Here is a 19403-nt window from a genome sequence, read left to right on the forward strand (position 1 = left end):
ACACTTGGAATGACAGGGGGCTTTAACAAATTCTGCGTCAGCTCAGTGTAGCCAAAACACCTATTCATTCATTTATGACACTTTTGGCTTTGATGAAAATTTCGTATTAAAATGACTTAGAGATCTACGTATCAGTTTACAGAAAATAAGGGGACAAACATCCATATAAATAACCCCATGAGAAGGTAATCAGAAAATACAGTGTGGGGAAACCTCTGCACAAGAAATGACCTGGGTTCTATCACAAATAAACGGGAGGTGGTGCGGGGGTGGGGTGGGGCATAATAGAGAGATGTGGAGAGAGAATATATAGGTTAAACAACTTAGGCCGGGCGCGGTGGCTCAAGCCTGTAATCCCAGCACTTTGGGAGGCCGAGATGGGTGGATCACGAGGTCAGGAGATCGAGACCATCCTGGCTAACACGGTGAAACCCCATCTCTACTAAAAAATACAAAAAACTAGCCGGGCGAGGTGGCGGGCGCCTGTAATCCCAGCTACTCAGGAGGCTGAGGCAGGAGAATGGCGTAAACCCGGGAGGTGGAGCTTGCAGTGAGCTGAGATCCGGCCACTGCACCCCAGCCTGGGCGACAGAGCAAGACTCCGTCTCAAAAAAAAAAAAAAAACAACTTAACCAACTGCCATGAATAGATGTTATTTAAAATTTTATTCCAACAAACTGAAGAAATACAAATACACAGTGATTTACACAGACAAAATGATAGAAATGTCTGAGACTTGTTTCAAAATAATCTGGAATGAAGGTGTAAGGAGGTAGGTGTGAGTGGAGAGAAACAAGACTGGTCATAAGCGGATAATTATGGCTGCAGCTGGATGATGAGTATATGAGAGTTCATTCCCAACTTAAAGGAAAGCCTTCAATATTTTGCCATTAATTATGATGTTTGCTTTGGTATTTTGTAGAGTTACTGTCTAGTATTCTTTCATCCCACCCTAAAAAATTATCTTCAGCATTTCTTGTAAGGTAGAACTACAGGTAATGAACTCTTTCAGTTTTTATCTGGGTGAGTGTTAATTTCTCCCTCATTTTTGAAGAATAGTTTTGCCAGATACAGGATTCCTTGTTGACAGTTAAAATTTTTTTTTTTTTCAGTGTTTTGAACCCACTGTTTTCTGGCCTCCAAAGTTTTGGATAAAATATCTGCTGGCAGGGCATGGTGGCTCATGCCTGTAATCCCAGCACTTTGGGAGGCTGAGGCGGGTGGATCACCTGACGTCAGGAGTTTGGGACCAGCCTGGCCAACATGGTGAAACCCCGTCACTACTAAAAATACAAAAATTAGCAGGACTCAGTGGTGGGTGCCTGTAATCCCAGCTACTAAGGAGGCTGAGGCAGGAGAATCACTTGAACCCAGGAGACAGAGGTTGCAGTAAGCTGAGACTGTGCCACTGTATTCCAACCTGGGAGACAGAGTAGACCCTGTCTCCAAAAAAAAAAAAAAAAAAAAAAAAATCTGCTGATGGCTGGGCCTGGTGGATATTTACTTATACCTATAATCCCAGCACTTTGGAAGGCTGAGGTGGGTGGATCACTTGCGCTCAGGAGTTTGAGACCAGCCTGGGAAACATGGCAAAACCCTGTCTCCATAAAAAATACAAAAATTAGCCAGGCGTGGTGGTGCACGTCTGCAGCCCCAGCTACTAGGGAGGCTGAGGTGAGCGGCTGCCTGAGCCCAGGAAGTTAAGGCAGCAGTAACCTGTGTAAGCAGTAAGCCACTGCACTCCAGCCTGGGTGACAAACAGAGACCTTGTCTCAAAAAACAAACAGAAACATCGACTGATAATCTTATTGGGAAATCCCCTGTGTGTGATAAGTTGCCGCTTTCAAGATTCTTTCCATATTCTGACAGTTTGATTAGAATGTGCCTCCGTGTGGGTATCTAAGTTTATCCTGCTTTGAGTTCCTTGATTTTCTTGGATTATATTCGTGTCTTTCAACAAACGTGGGATGTTTTTGGCCATTATTTCTTCAATCTCTCTGCCCTTCCCCTCTCTGTTCTCCTCCAGGACCCCCACAATGTGAGTTGACTGCTTGATGGTGTCTTATAGGCCCTTTTCTTCAATCATTTCTGTTTCTCAGACTAAATAATTTCCATTGTTGTATCTTCAAGTTAAATTTGTTGACTCTCTCTTCTGTCTGCTCAAATCTCCCTGAATTCCTGTAGTGAATTTTCCATTTCAGTTATTTTTAGTTCCAGAATTTCCTTTTGGTTTCTTTTTATGTTTTTTATTTCTTTGTTGATATTTCCATTTTGTTCACGTATCTTTTTCAACTTTTTTTCCTTTGTCTCTTTGGAGACAAGGTCTCCCTCTGTTGCTCAGGCTGGAGTGCAGTGGCATGATCTTGGCTCACTGCAGCCTTGACCTCCCAGGCTCAAGAGAACCTCCCACCTCAGCTTCGCATGCAGCTGGGACCAGAGGCTCGTGCCACCATGGCCAGCTAATTTTTGTTTATTTTTATTTTTCTGAGACGGAGTTTTGCTCTTGTTGCCCAGGCTGGGGTGCAATGGTGTGGTCTCCACTCACCGCAACCTCCGCCTCCTGGGTTCAAGCAAGTCTCGCGCCTCAGCCTCCCAAGTAGCTGGGATTACAGATGCCTACCACCACGCCCAGCTAATTTTTGTATTTTTAGTACAGATGGGGTTTCACTACGTTGCCCACGCTGGTCTCAAACTCCTGACCTCAGGTATTCTGCCTGCCTCGGCCTCCCAAAGTGCTGGGGTTACAGGCATGAGCCACTGCGCTGGGCCTATCATTTTCTTGAGACTTTGTCCATGTCTTTTAGCTCATTTAGCATCTTGTTTTACAGTCTAAGTCTAACTCTTTCTCAAGGATAGTCTTCTGCAGGGATAGTTTATTTTTCCTTTGAATGGGCTATATTTTCCTGTTTCTTTGTATGTCTTGTGATTTTTTGTTGGAAACTGCACATTTAACTCTTACAATGTGGTAACTCTGGAGATCACATTCTTTTCCTTTCCTAGGGTTTGCTGTTTTATTTAAAATTTAATTTTATTGTTTACTGTTGCAAGGTGTTTCTGTACCAGGAATCAGCCAGTCTTTTCAGGTATTTTCTAAGCCTGTGATTTTCCATGGATATGAAAATCTCCCCTCACATACGTGGTTACTTTTGAATGTCCAGGTCTGGCCCCCAAAACGGGGGCAAGAAAAAAGGTGTGTGTGTGTGTGCGTGTGGTGCGGGTGGAAGGGGGAGGCACTAGCCCTTTGTTTTCATTTGATTTTGTTTTTCTTTCTCTCTCCTCACTAATCACCACTGAAGGCAATGGCCCTTTAAATCTTTAAAAGTCACTTCAGCCTCCAGTGCTTCCAGGCTTGTAACAGTGGCAGTGGGGTCTGCAACAATGGCTCACTTTATGGCTGTATGGCCGCACCTCCATGATCAGAAGCAGTAATTAGCTATCACAGCAAAGATCCCTGCTATTTGGAGGACAGAATCCTTATTGTCCACACTGGCTCCCACAAACCCTATGCAAAGCCGCTTGAAAATGTGTGCATGGCTACATGCTATGGGGCTGAGGGTAGAGGAACAGGTAGTTGCTACCATGTTAAGAGCTGAAATTAACCTTTCAAACCTTTCCCTGGAAATTATGAGCCTTCAACAGACTTCAGAGTTCCAAAACTGGTAAAAATGGTGAACAGAGTTCCAAAACAGTGACATCAGACAGATTCTGCCAGTGCAGTTGTTGCCTGGGTGGGGAGACAGATTCTCAGAGCTTCCTACTCTTCCATCTTCCCTCTAGCTCCGTAATTGATTAGTTTTTAAATGTTAAAGCAGTGTTGCATACCAGGAACATACCCAACTTGGTTGTTATATTTTGCCTTATTAAAAAAACTGTTTGATTCAATTTGCTCCTATTTTGGTAAGGGTTCTTGCATCTATAGTCATAATTAAGACTGGCTTTATCATTTTCCTTTCCTATATAGTCCTTTCCAGCTTTGGGTATCAAATTAATGCTCATAAATTAGTTGAAGAGTTTGTATACAATTGACATAGCTTCTTAGCTTTTGGTAGAATTTAGTAAGTCCTCTAGGCTTAGTATTTTATTTGTGGAAAGGTTTTTTATGATCGGTTCAAGTCTTTAATAAGTACTAGATTATTTAGGTTTTCTATTTCTCTTTTCCCTTTCTATTTTTTCCTTAACATTTTCTGAAGTATATGTTTCAAACACAGATGAGCAATATCAGAAAAATCGTATCATTCAGCTTGTTACATTTTCACAAATTTACATGTACCTGTGTACTTAGGTCAAGACACAGAACATCACTAGTACCCCAGAATCGGGGTGTGCTCACTCTAGTCACCAGCCCCTTCTCACAGAGTAACCTCTGTTTGACTTCTACAAGCAATTATTAAATTTGGAATCATAGAGTATGTATATCTTTAGGTCGAGGTTTTTGTTTTTAACTCAAATCGTACTTGTGAGATTCTTCCATACTTTTGTATGTGGCGGGAGATTGCTCACTCTCACTCGTTATCATACAATGTTTCGTTGTGAATATGTCATAATTTATTTACATATTCTACTGCTGACAGTATTTGACTGTTTTTTTTTAAAGACAGGGTCTCACTCTGTCACCAAGGCTGGAGTGCAGTGGTGCAAGCATAGCTCACTACAGCCTCAATCGAACTCCTGGGCTCAAGGGATCCTCCTGCTTCAGCCTCCTGAGTAGCTGGGATTATAGGAATGCACCATCACATCCAGCTACCTTTAAAGTTTTTTGTAGAGACAGGGTCGTGCTATGTTGCTCAGGCTGGTCTCCAACTCCTGACCTCAAGGAATCCTTCTGTCTTGGGCTCCCAAAGTGTTGGGATTACAGGTGTGAGCTACTGCACCTGACAGCTGCTACTTGAACAGTACTGTCATCACTCTTGTACATGTCTTTGTAAACACATGTAAGCATTTCTGTTGAGTGTGTATCTAAGAATATGACTTCTAGGTCATAACTAATGTGTATGTTCAGCTTTAGGAGACATTATGATACTATAAACAGTTTACCAATGAAGATGCACCAATTTGCACCCCTAACACTGTTATGAGTTTCAGTTGCTCCACATCCTTGCCGGCATTAAATATTTTCTGTCTTTTTCATTTTAACTATTCTGGTATGTGGGTGGTAGTATAAGACATCAGGGTTTAACTTGTATTTCCATAATTAATTGGGCACTATCTCACATGCTTATTATTTGGAGATTCTCTTTTGCGATGTGTCCAAGCCCTTTGTCCTTTTTCCTGTTGGGCTGCCTCTGTCAATCTCCCTGATGTCTGCTGCATGTGGAGTCATATCCTCTTTTTCATGCCTGATATTCATATTGATGTGCCTTCTTTCTTTTCTTGATCACTCCTAGTGGTTTACTGTCTTTTCAAAGAGAACACTTTTGGCTTTGTTGATCCTCTTTTATGTTTGTTTTCTATTTCATTAATTTCTGCTCTGCCGTATTTTTTATTTTTAAAATTTTTTAATACTGTTTTCTTCTTTTTTTGACTTGGGACAGGGTCTTGCTCTGTCACCAGGCTGGAGTGCGATGGCATGATCTTGGCTCGCTGCAACCTCCACTCCCTGTGCTCAAGCAATCCCCCCATCTCAGCCTCCCAAGTAGCTGGGACGACAGGCGCACACCACCATGCCTGGCTATTTTTTTGTATTTTTAGTAGAGACAGAGTCTCACCATGTTGCCCAGGCTGGTCTTGAACTCCTGAACTCAAGCAATCCGCCCACCTAGGCCTCCTAAAGTGTTGGGATTATAGGGGCTGGCCACTGTGCCCCACCTTCTATAATTTTGAGTTTGACTGATATTTTTTCAATTTCTCAAAATCTTAGATTTTCAACTTTCCTAATATTTGATTTTCAACATTCTTTCCTAACATTTAAAGCTGTGTGTATTCCTTCAACAAAGCTATGAAAGCCTCCAAACTCATTACTTGGCAATTCATTACTATTTAGTTCAAAACATTAATTTATTCTGTGATTTCTTCTTTGACTCACTCAGAAGTATAATGCTTAATTTCCAAATATATGAGAATTTTCTAGTTATCTTTTAGTTATTGGTTTCCATTTAAATTGCATTATAGTCAGAAAGTATTTGTTTTCTATCATTTGAAATTTGTAATCCAGCAAATGATGAGTTTTGGTAATTGTTTCATGTACACTGGAAATCCATGTGTATTCTGCAGATGGTGAGTGCAGTGTTTAACATATGTCAAGTAGGTAAAGTTTTTAATTTGTGTTATTCTGTGCCTTCACTGATTTTTTATATTTGTTTTCTTATTTAATTGCTTCCTCACAGGTATGTTAGGTTCCTTCTCGATGATTTTGGAATTACCTTTTCACCCCTATGAAGCTGTCAATTTGTACTTTTTATGTTTTGAGAATGCTATTAAGTGCAAACAAATGTATGAACAGATCCTCCTGCTGGAGTGAATCTTTTACTTTTATGAAATGTCACTCTTAATGCCAGTAGTACTTCTTGCCTTAAAGTATACTTCGTCAGCAATATAAAAATCGGCCTAGTTTAGCATGGTATAGCTTTTTCTATTCTCTTACTTTCAACCTTCCCATAGCCTAATTTTTAAGGTGCGTCTGATGAAAGCAACATATAATTTACTTTTTTCTTCACCCATTCTGACAATCCTTGTCTTTTAATTGGAACATTTAGTCCGGTAGTCTAATATTTGCCTAGTTTATACCATCTTACTATTTATATGGTTTTGCCTCACTTGTTCTATGTTCTATGTTTGTTCTATGTTTGTTCTTGTTCTATGTTCTATGTTTGTTTCTATTTGCTCTTTCTTAATTTTTACTTAGATTCTATTTTTTTGTCCCCCAAAAGTATTACATAATGGTTACACATTCTTCTATTCTCTTAATGGTTACCTGAGAGCTGTGCTGCATACTTCCGTAGCCACTAGCCACATGGAGCTATTTAAAGTTCTAACACGTTACCTTATAACTTTAGTAATATTAATGATGATGATTACAATGACAATTTAAAACCCATAGTGCTTATTTAATCCTCACCACATAATCTGAGGTGAATATACATACTACTATATCTCAGTTTTATAGATATAGAAACTGAGATGCAGGGAGAGTAAATAAATTACCCTACAGTGACTGAATTTGTACACAGAGGCTATGCCTCAGGCATTTACACTTACATGATATTTTCCATGGATTTGGGTTTAATAAAAATGGAGATAGGGTAAAGCTGTGCAATCTGTAATCTCTTTATAGCATTTCCAGACACATCAAGGATACAGTGTTTGCCCTAAAATAAAAGGAACAAAGAAAAAAAAACAAGTGAACCAAATATTCTCAGTAATATCAAAGATACATTTCCCACAGGCCCAGAGTCTAAATCGTGGTATGTCTGGATCTTTGTTCACTTTAAGCAAACTTGTCACTTCTCTCAGCAAACTTGATAGGAAATGAAATTATTATGCATAATTTGCCATTTTCAAACAAATACAGTTCCTAGTTTTCACAGATCAGTAATTTCTCAAAATGGTGAAAACCAGAGCTCCCCCCCTCCCTTTTCTTTTTTTTAAATTTAAGGGACGGGGTCTTGTTCTGTTGTCTAGGCTGGTCTTGAACTCCTGGGGCTCAAGTGATCCTCTCACCGCAGCCTCTGGAAGTGCTGGGATTATAGGCATGAGCCACTGTGCCAGGCCCAGGTTCCTATTTTTCATTCTGCCAAGAAAAAGTATTCATAAAGACCCCAAACTACCATCTCCCCATAGCTATCATTTCATAAAAGATAAAAAATCCTAGAGTAAGGGCAAACCTTTTAAATAAACAAATGTGTGAAACCTCATTACCACTACTCAATCCTTCTATTTCTCATTTTACTAGGGACAGACAAAAACTCATATAAACTAGCATATGGGACCCAATTCTGGATTTAAATGACAACTTTTCTGACAGGCTTAAACTCACTGACAAAGGATACTTAGGTTTTTAATACAGATGGGCATTTCCATGGTAAGCAGAGTAGTAGTTATTATTTATGACAGATTTGCTTCTAATACATTTGAAATCAGGCCCTCCCCCATAACGCAACTTCAGTTTTTTGTTTGTTTTTGAGACGAAGTCTTGTTCTGTCACCCAGACTTGAGTGCAGTGGCACGATCTCGGCTTATTCCAACTTCCACTTCTTGGGTTCGAGTAATTCTCCTGCTTCAGCCTCCCCAGTAGCTGGAATAACAGGTGTGCGCCACCATACCCAGCTAATTTTTGTGTTTTTTGTACAGATGGGGTTTCACCATGTTGGTCAGGCTGGTCTCAAATTTGCGACCTCAAGTGATCCACCCACCTCGGCCTCCCAAAGTGCTCAGATTATAGGTGTGAGCCACCACACTTGGCCCCATAATGCAACTTCTAACCCAAGGACTTGAGTCCAAGTCAATACATGATAATTTCAATTTGGTGGGCACACTTAAAATAACAAATTTAATACTGTAAAATACTCCAAACATATAGAAAAGTAAATAACAGACACTATGTATCCATTATCTTTTATCAGATATAAATATTTTACATTATCGCTTAAACATTTTAGTAACTTGATACTGAAATATTAATATTCTATGTTTGCTTTAGCTCTTTCTATGTATGTACATAATAGTTTGAGAAAAAACTGCATAATGCTCCTTTACCTCATATTTCTTAAAAACAATGGCATCTCTTATATAATCACAATATGATTCCAAGTGGCCATCTAATGTTCCTTATTGGAAAAGAAAAAAAAAATTTCCTGGTCCAGGATCCAATTCAGGATCATAGGATCACACACTGTGGTTAGCTGTAAAGCCTCCTTAGTCTCCATCAATCTGACACAATTCCTCAGTCTTGGTCTTTCTTGATCTTGATGTTTTTAAGAGTATAAAATATTATGTCATAGAATATGCCTCAACCTGGGTTTGTGTGTTTCCTCACTCTCGGATGGCAGGTTACACATTTTTGGCAGGAATACCACAGATATAATGTGTGTCCTTCTCAGTCCATCATATCTGGGAGGTGATATTATATCTATTTGTCCCACTGGTAGTGATGCTAATTTTGATCACTTGTTTAAGGTTTTATCTGCTAGGTTTCTCCACTGTAAAATTATTACTTTTGCCTTTGTAACTGATAAGTATTTTGGGGGAGGACACTTTGAGACTATATAGATATCCCATTTTTCATCAAATGTTCACTAATTTTAGAATACACTGATGGTTTTTGCCTGAAACAATTATTACCATGCAGTTTTCAAAAGATTTTCTAATCATTTCTTCTACCTTGATTAGTAGACAGTCCAAAGTGTTCCCTTCTATCCACTTATTTACTCATATACAGATGCTCCTTGACTTATGATGGGAGTTATGTCCCAATAAACCCAAGTTGAAAATACTATAAATTGAAAATGCGTTTAATATACCTACCCTACTGAACATCATAGCTTAGCCTAGATTACCTTAAATGTGCTCAGAACACTTACTCTACAGTCAGACAAAATCATCCAACATACCTGTTTTATAATTAAGTGTTGAATTTTTCATGTAATTCATTGAGTCCTGTACTACAAGTGAAAAACAGAAAGGCCGTATGGGTACTTGAAGTATGGCTGCTACTGAATATGCATCACTTCTGCGCCTCTGTAAAGCTGAACCATTCTAAGTTGGGGGCCATCTGTGTTTATTTCATTATGGAGTCTAGGATTTTAATTTTACTCTATATATTATAATCTGTGATTACCATTTATCTTGATATTCAAATTATCTCAGACTTGGCCAGTGGGGGACCCCACAGCTTGGTTCCTTGCCTTTTTACACACCCTCATCACTCTTGGACTGCTCCCTTGTTTTTCTGGCAGCAAAAATGTTACAGGCTCATCCTGCACTTTTCCAGTCCTGGCCCCAGAATCAGCCATTTCTCTAAGGAGTCTTGGATCTTTCAATTAACGAATTATATTTAGAAGCCAAGACCTGGGCACCAGATATTCTCATGGCTTATTCAGGGTTATTTTTAGGTCTTCTTAGTGGATAGAGCAAATAAGCATACGTGTGTGTATATGTAAATACACATCTTTCTAGATCTACTCTATTACAATTCATGGGTTCATATTCATAGCTCTAATTATCTAATATCTCCAATCCAATTATCAGAGTTCATTTTATCCTCTCCCTTTTTCTGACAGTCAAACCTCACTCCCACTACTGTCATTACATTAGTTTATTTGCTCAACCCTAGAATATATATTAGTTTCAGAACTGTAAGACCATACACTCCACCCAACAAACCTACTAATTAGAATTTTATTTTGTTTACAGATCTTTCTGTCTTCAGCTTGTGTTAAAGAATCTCTGGGATTAAGACTTCTCCCTTCTCCCCTCTTCAATGTAGTTATTCATTTGAAATGGTTGGACATCATATCCTATGTACAAAGGCCATTTTTATATCTTATTTTTGTGTGAACTATGTATTCTCATCTTTTGTCCATTTTTTTTTTCCCTATTGGGTTTCTGGTCTCTATTCCCTGTTTTTATGAGTTCTTTATATATTGGGACTATTAGCCCTTTTCTTCTTGCAAATTTTTTCTGTCAGTTGTCTTTTGACATTGTTAATGGTGTTTTCTAATAGTTTTTGGAAAAGTTCTTTGGCCATAAAAAAAGTTTTTAAAAATTTTAAGTGGTTAGATTTATTGATTTTTTCTTTTCTTTTTTTTTTTTAAGAGCCAGGGTCTTGTTCTGTTGCCCAGGCTGGAGTTGAGTGGCATGATCATAGCTCGCTGCAGCCTCAAATTCCCAGGCTTAAGTGATCCTCTCAACTCAGCCTTCTTAGTAGCTAGGACTATAAGGGTGTGCTGCCATACCTGGCCCTTATCTCCTTATAATATATGCTGGAGGGCTAGGGTTAAACAAAAGGTCTATCTCTAGCAAATGACCTTAAAATAACTTCTCCTCTTACATTCATGTTACCATTCCTATTTTCACTTTCTTTGTCTACCTTATTTACCTGTTTTATCTTGTATGCACTTTCCTGAGCCACCAAAAATTAATCATGTAGGTAAGCAAATTCATTACGTTAATAAAACTAATTAATGCTGTATCTATCCTACCACTCTTTCATACTGTCAAAGGCATATCTGATTAGAAGCTATATTCTGGGATTAGTCTGATGCTTACCTTTTCTGCTACTTCTCGCACAGACTGAACACTTGTTCCATATAGATGATTGTTATACTGGCCAGCTTCAATGAATTTATGTTCCTGGATATCTTTTTCCATCTGCTCTCTTGAAGTCACAAAATGATAATCTCTTCCGTCTACCTCATAATCTCGTTTTGGTCTAGTTGTATCTTTAACAGAAAAAAACTTGGGGAAGTGTTTAATATTAAAAAAAAACCCCACAATAAATCCATTTTCTACTTATATCATTGTTTTGTAAAGTTCAACAGATTAATTTAAATCTGAGAAAGGACAACAATATGGAGGATGGAAGAGTAACTGATAAAATAGGTACAAACCGTTAAAAAATGGTTCTACCTATTTTTCCCACACACAGTGACAGGCATTGTTAAGAGTAACAATGAAATGTTTTTGTCTGGTTTACTCACGAGGGACACAGGATCCAAATTTGTCGGGAAATTCTGAGATCAAGTCGTCATTGATCCGGTCTTTCATGGGTCCCAGTATGATCACTGGCCGAGTGTAATTAACTATAAAGATAAACTGCACGTTAAAAGGAATAAACAGTCAACAAATATCAATGTATTTTATTTCACTACAGAACAAAAATATCCTTAACTGTTTTAAATATTTTTTTTCTTCTTTCTCCATCTCACTCTACCATCAACCAAAGATGCATAACTTGCTCTTTTATGATCTTGACTAAGATCTTAAACTCTACTCAGTCTTGTTAGAAGTCATATTGATAAATCAAGTTAAATTTGGTATGTTAGCAGATAATGTTTCTTTACATTGCAAATCAAAGCATAAAGTGTAGTGTTTTACAGATGGCTCTGAAGTAGAAATTGTAAGGAAGCAGAGCAAAGAAGGGCAGAAAAGAAATTGGATGTGGGAAGTGATATAATCCCAGTAGTAGTGTTCTAAAAAGATGATCTAACAGAAGTATGAACTCTGGGTTGTATGGGATCATGCTGGAAGAATGGAGATTGGTAGTGAGACTGAGAACTAACACTGTGAGAGAAGGGAAGAAAAGAAGGTCATACATAAGAAAGAAGTAGAATAAACAGTGCCCGGAACCTAACTGGATGAGGAGGAGGAACGGAGAAGGCTCAAAGATGCTTCCAAGATTTTCAAAAAAGGGTTATTTGGAAGATAGTGATGCTAACAAGAACACTGGAATGAAGTTGCTTAGGAAATAAAACACAAATATAAAAGTCAATATGAAATGACTAGATTCTAATATACTGTGGAGTAACCTATGTTTCATAAACACATGTAGTAAGTTTCTGCATATAAATGTAGTAAAAAAAATTCTAACATAACATTTTTTGGGGGTATTAGACTTTTTTCCTCCAAATTAAAAAGTATATTCTTCTAGAAGATTATAAAACATCAATAGTCTTCACAAACCTTCTTGTTGGTTCACTGGTTCATAAGATAAGACGTATTCTTCTTGACCACCTATTAGAAAGCGAAGGCACAGACGAAAAATGTGTCAAGATAATTGATGCTCATCTAATTCTTCATGAACAACGTTAGACATTACTACAACTTTCCTGAGAAAATGGCAAAGATATGGAAAGGTACTTTATGGCAAGATTTAGTTAAAAAAAAAAAAAAAAAAAAAAGGGGGGGCCAATTATAAAGTCATAAAAGTGAGTTTGCTAAATGTAAAACAAAATACAAATGGGCTATTTAATCAATATTATATTTTATAGATAATCAAATCTAAAAATCTTCATTTGTGATGCTATGTTTACTTAGAATCTAAGAAATATTTACTTAGAATCTAAGAAATATTAAATCTGTTAAAGATTAATGCTTTAATGAGCAGTTTATCTATCTATCTATCTATCTATCTATCTATCTATCATCTATATACATATTAGGTAACTTGTTACTATTAAAAACATGCTACTTTTTTAGTTCCACCAACTATAATATTGAATACAGTATATTTTATTTTTAAAATAATTACATCATAAAATTAAAAATTATAAATGCAAAGGTAAAACTACTGTTACTATTTCACTGATGAAAAAATTCACTAACTCAACTTTGTAAAAAATAATAAATTTAATGTGAGTCAAAAAGAGCTTTAGATAAAACTAAATCCTTCCAATAAAATAAACCACAGTGATAGTAAAGGAGATAAATATATTCGCTTTGACCTTAAAAGCACAAGAAGTTAAAGCTTCTAAAGGTTAAATCAAAGGTTCAGAGCTTAGGAAATATTCTAAATGAAAGAGTCTACAAATTATATCTGAATTCAGTGTAAAGAAAAAGAGTTAAAAACTCTAAGAGTTGGTTTTTTTTTTTTTTTTTTTTTTTTTGAGATGGAGTTTTGCTCTTGTTGCCAGGCTGGTGTGCAATGGTGCGATCTCAGCTCACGGCAACCTCCACCTCCCGGGTTCAAGCGGTTCTCCTGCCTCAGCCTCCCGAGTAGCTGGGATTAGGCGTGCGCCATCATGCCCGGGTAATTTTGTATTTTTAGTAGAGATGGGGTTTCTCTGTGTTAGGCTGGTCTTGAACTCCCGACCTCAGGTGATCTGCCCGCCTTGGCCTCCCAAAGTGCTGGGATTATAGGCATGAACCACCACGCCCGGCCAAAAACTCTAGTTTTAAAATAACACACACCCCCCTCACCCCACACTGAAAATTAGAAAAGACTATGTTAACTCAAGTGGTTCAATGAAAGTAATCAATATTGGATAATGTATTTGAAGATTTTCTCTTTACCAAGATCCTATAACAATTTTACCACGAATTTTGCGATTGGTTTATATTATATGTATGTAGCTGTAGGTCTTTTAAATCCATACATTGGCATAAACATTCTTTTCTGCTTTAAAAGTGTGTATTTGTTTTCAATTTTATTATTAAAGTATATAAAACTGGTATTTTATAAGCTGCTTTTTAAAGTACTGGATGTAAAACATGGCTTACATACTAGCAAACACATGCAATTTGAATATTTCACACCTCAATAATTCATGCAAATGGTAAGACAGACAGTATATACTTTCATTACCTCTTTAGAAAGCCACTCAACTACCCTATAGTGGGTTCTGGTTATAAGCAATAAAATGCTGAAATACAGGAAATCATTTCCACACCAAAAAAAATCATTAAGTAACTACTATGTAGAAAAATAATCAACCAAATGAATGATGGTTAAAAGTATATACTGTCAACATGAAAAAGTATTAGGGACTGATATTAACAGGATGGACCTTTTGAGCAGCCATACTCATCTGTAATCAAGATTACTTTCATATTAGACAGCAGTAAAAAAAGAAAGTTAGAAAAGCAATTTTAATTTTTAAGGTGCTACAACTGATATTATGTACCCTCCCCTTCTCCCATGCCCCAAGTCTGTTTAAAACATCACATGCTTGTGCAGTTCACTTAATAAAACCAAGAATATAAAACAGCAAAAGAGAAATTAGTATTATTTTTCGGGCAATCACTGAAAATGTTCCCTTATTTCTTCTGTTCACCAAGTGCTGATGATAAACAATAACTTGACCCAGATCAGTACCGATGACAAAGAATAAAAAAGGAAATAAAGCTAATGATAATTTAGCATTACTGAAAAATACTGTTTTAGTGCTCATGTTAAAAACAGAATTATTAAACAGAATGTCAAAATACAAGTTTTCCCTCATTTAACTATTTGCTTCTTATAAAAAATACATATACATATGTATCATGTACACAAATAATACTAAACCGTTTTTAGTATTGTATTAAAATTTTATAAATTAACCTCTACATATATAGTATGATTTTATTTTTCAAGTACAGAATTTTACTTGTCTCTCCCTGATTTTAAAATAAAGATCATATAACTTTAAGTTTTTAGAACGTATCACTAAGAATCCCTCCACCCCCGCAGAGGATGTATTACTCGAGATTACAAAAGAACAAGTAACTTAAGACACTTACGGTAACTACTTTCACTATCGCTGGCATTAGAAGTTACATGCTCTGAAATTGCAGGACAATGAAAAAAAGTAAAGAAAACAGTGTCATGAGTTTAAAAAGCAAATAATCAAAATAAAATGTTGCGATATAAGCCATATATAACAAAATAATTTTTTAAAAGCATTTTTTATTTTCTTTAAAAATATTATTTTTTTCAAATAATAAATATTAGCAAAGGAAAACACCTGTAATTAAGGACAATGTCTTATTTTTGTACAACACAGTTTCTGAACAAATCTATTATAAATAGCAACTAGAATATGTCAAAAGGGCAAAGTGATCCTGAATTAGTCCAAATGTAGACATAAAACCCAATGGAGAAAATAGTTGGCACTATTTCAGTTTTTGAAACGGCAGTAACTGGCAAAGGGGACAAACTATTTAAGCAGATAGATGCCCATTTTAATGAAGGGATGTCTTTGTAATTAAAAATAAAGAGATCATCTTATTTTCAGTCCAGCTTCACTCCTGTTTCTGAAGATGAAAATCCATGTTTCTGAGATCATACAGATAAAGGATTTTAGAAGTCATAAATTCAAATGTCTTGGCTGGAAGGGAATGCACCAATGGTGGCACTGCATTTTAAAACCAACTAATATTTCTTAGAAACTCTGCTTTGATAAGACTGACAGTGGCTGCTTTGCAAAACATAAAAAAGACAATGAAAACAAACACACCCAGCCAAAAACTGCCTGTCCCCTCCTTAAAGGTTACCCGTTTCACGATTTCATTGCTTAGTAAACCACAGGCACGCTCCTCATCCATGTAAATGTGATCTCAAGTATTCTCTCAATAAATATCCCCCTTGCATTAAACAAAGACTAATAGATTTATTTCTAAAAAACAAAAATAAAACTTTCAACGAGACAGGGAAACTGACATTTTTATTTTAACTTTTTTTTTTTTTTAATTAAAGGGACAGGGCCTCACTCTGTTGCTCAGGTAGGAGTGCAGTGGTGTGACGGAGCGCAGTGGTGTGATGGAGCGCAGTGGTGTGACTATAGCTCACTGCAGCCTCCACCTCCTCTCCTGGGCTTCTGTGATCCTCCCATCTTAGCCCAGAGTGGCTGGGACTTCAGGTATGTACCACCATGCCCTGCTAAAATTTTGTTTTTTTAATAAAAGAGACAAGTCTCAACCACGTTGCCCAGACTGGTCTCAAACTCCAGGCCTCAAGGGATCCTCCCATTTCAGCTTCCCAAAGTGCTGGGATTACAAGTGTGAACCACCACACCACACAGCTGGAAATTTCTTTTTTTCTTTTTTCTGAGACAGTCTCTTTTTTTGAGACAGTCTTCCTTTGTTGCCCAGGTTGGAGTGCAGTGGCACGATCTCAGCTCACTGCAACCTCTGCCTCCTAGGTTTAAGCAATTCAATTCTTGTGTCTCAGACACCTGAGTACCTGGCACTACAGGTGTATAGCACCACGCCCAGCTAATTGTTCTATTTTTAGTAGAGATTGGTTTCACCATGTTGGCCAGGCTGATACTGAACTCCTGAGATCAAGTGATCCGTCTGCCTTGGCCTCCCAAAGTGCTGAGATTACAGGCATGAGCCACTGCGCCTGGGTGGAAATAAAATTTTTTAAGGTAAAAAAAAGTTTGAGGCTGGGCATGGTGGCACACGCCTGTAATCCCAGCATTTTGCGAAGGTGAGGCAGGAGGATCACTCAAGACCAGGAGTTCGAGATCAGCTTGGGTAACATGGAGAGACACTGTCTGGGGGGAAAAAAAAAAGTGCTGGGCTTGGTGGTGCATGTCTGTAATTCTAGCTATTCAGGAGGTTAAGGTGGGAAGACCACTCAAGCCAAAGGGTTCCAGGCTGCAGTGAGCTATGAACATACCACTGCACTCCAGCGTGAGTGACAGTGTGAGATCCTGTCCCTAAGAAACAAAAACAAAAAAGAAAAAAGTTTGAAGATAAGTATCTGCTATACCATACCACTCACAGAGTCTCCTAAAATCAAGTATCACTATTAAAACGTACAGTGAATGGTTGAACTTAAGATTTCAAATTAAATAAGATTTTTGAACTGCTATCATAACGAAAAATAAGTCTGTTATTCTAACTTTCAAAGACAAGATATAACTTTCTTAATCATGATTACATACATTTTAAATAAAGCAGGGACTTTAAAAATTGCAAGAAGAATTCACTAATATATGTAAGCACATGTAAAATGGTAGGTTTTTCTTTTTTTTTGAGATGGAGTCTTGCTCTGTTCCCCAGGCTGGAGTGCAGTGGCAAGATCTCGGCTCTCTACAACCTCCGCCTCCCGGGTTCAAGCTATTCTCCTGCCTCAGCCTCCTGAGTAGCTGGGATTACAGGTGTGCACCACCACACCCAAATTTTTGTATTTTTAGTAGAGACCGGGTTTCGCCATGTTGGTTAGGCTGGTCTTGAACTCCTGATCTCAGGAGATCCACCTGACTCGGCCTCCCAAAGTGCTGGGATTACAGGCTTGAGCCACCGCACCTGGTCAAATGGTAGGTTTTTTAAAAGCTTATGTTAAAATATTTCTTTCTATGTCACCACATGGGCTTGATAGCAATACTTTAAAATTGGTGTATAATATTCTATTAGATTGATAAATTATTTACCTTGCTATTTATTATTTAGATATTTTTATTTGCTTTAAACCGTTTTTCACAAGTATCAACAATTATGAATGTCTTCATTTATATATACCTTTTAACTTTTTGTCCTATTTCCTTAAATTTCATTCCCAGAAACACGCCATATTAAAAAAAAGAGTTATTCTGTTTATATTAGCACTGGTATCACCCTCTGCCATCTCTAGTTTGTAAACTAAAGAAAAATTAGTTATTGCAATGGGGTGAAGGGAGGGGAGTATAAGTGGGAGTATCGAAGAAACAGAATTGGTAAATTTTCAGTTGACAATTATGAAAGCAGGATAAACAAATACTTGCAGGGTTTATTTTTACTACTCTTCTACTATTGAATGTATCTGATATTTATATAATAAAAACTTTAAGTTACCAAAATCTCTTCACTATCTGTTTTTTTTGGGATTTCTTCTACTCACCTTAAACCCTCTAAGATTGCCAAAAGCTATACAACAATCAAACTCTGCAAATTCTTTCAAATATCATCCTACTTAGCTCTTCTACAATAAAACCTCACTACTCAAAGTATGGTCCTTGGAACAGCATCATCATCATTGTTTGGAATGTTACTAGAAAAATAAAATGTTTTTCTTCTGATAATTGAAAATGTTCCTTGTAAAAGCATTTTCCCGAAGAAGACAGTCAAATAACCAATAAACATACAGAAAAGTGTTCAAGTTAATTACTTGTCAGGGAAACGCAAATTAAAACCACAAAGGGTGTCTCTACCATCCACCAGAATGGCTAAAGTGAAAACACAAAACAGACACGTCAAGCATCGACAACAATATGCAGCAACGGGGGTTCATATACTAGGAACGGGCCAACTGGGAAAACTACTTGGGAAAACTGGCAATATCTACTAAGGCTGGACAAAAGTGTATCTATATGACCCAGCAATTCCTTTCCTAGCTATTTCCCCAACAGAAAGGCATATATATGCTTACCACAAGACATGCGTTAAGAATGTTCAAAGTAACACTATTTAAAATAGCTCCAAACGTATGTTTATTTATAAGACTGAGACAATATGTGTAGTTTCATATTTTACTTTTTTCATATATAGTGAGCATTTCCCCATGTCATTATCTTTAAATATGATTTTTGATGGTTATAGAATATTACATAGTATGGATAAATCATACTTTATCAGGCACTTCCTAATTGTAAGGCATTTTGCCACGGTTTTAATTTTTTATTTTGCTGTTATTACTAAATAATATTATAATAAGCATTCTAATATATAAGGCTTTATCTCTATCTCTAATTACATCCTTAGGATAAATTCTTTGAAGAGTATTTAGTGGGTCAAAAGATGTGCTTTTTCACAAAGGCTGTGCCGGTTTACACTCCTAATTGTGATACATTAAAAGCAGGCATTCAGCAGAACTCTCTTCGTCACAGGTTTTCCTTTTAAACAAAAGTCTGCAAAGTGACGGGTAAAACATCATTTTGCTTATCACTACTAGGAATTAAACATTTTTTATATGCTTATTTCATCTGCTCATCTTTTGAGCATTCTTGTCCAGTTTTCTAATGGAGAGTTAGCTTGTTTCTTATTACCTGTTAAATAGTGTAAAGATA

The 19403-nt window shown here is 37.1% G+C and overlaps 1 protein-coding gene across 32 annotated transcripts in view; it reads right to left on the minus strand.

Annotated features, from left to right (window-relative positions):
- Positions 1–19403, minus strand: part of LOC105470793 (discs large MAGUK scaffold protein 1) — a 281159-nt gene that overhangs the window by 10142 nt on the left and 251614 nt on the right. For 16 of the 32 annotated variants that reach the window (XM_071090611.1, XM_071090606.1, XM_011723048.3 and 13 more), the window contains 5 exons: positions 15154–15195; positions 12616–12666; positions 11634–11735; positions 11203–11375; positions 7195–7304 (listed from right to left, as the gene is read on the minus strand). In XM_071090611.1, the coding sequence (XP_070946712.1) occupies positions 7195–7304; positions 11203–11375; positions 11634–11735; positions 12616–12666; positions 15154–15195 (478 nt within the window). Of the gene's footprint in view, positions 1–7194; positions 7305–11202; positions 11376–11633; positions 11736–12615; positions 12667–14438; positions 14475–15153; positions 15196–19403 lie in introns of all 32 variants that reach the window. The other 16 variants (XM_011723039.2, XM_071090607.1, XM_071090608.1 and 13 more) reach the window with 2 other exon arrangements.

This window comes from Macaca nemestrina, chromosome 2 (genome assembly GCF_043159975.1).
Source record: "Macaca nemestrina isolate mMacNem1 chromosome 2, mMacNem.hap1, whole genome shotgun sequence".
NCBI classification, from domain to species: Eukaryota; Metazoa; Chordata; class Mammalia; order Primates; family Cercopithecidae; genus Macaca; species Macaca nemestrina.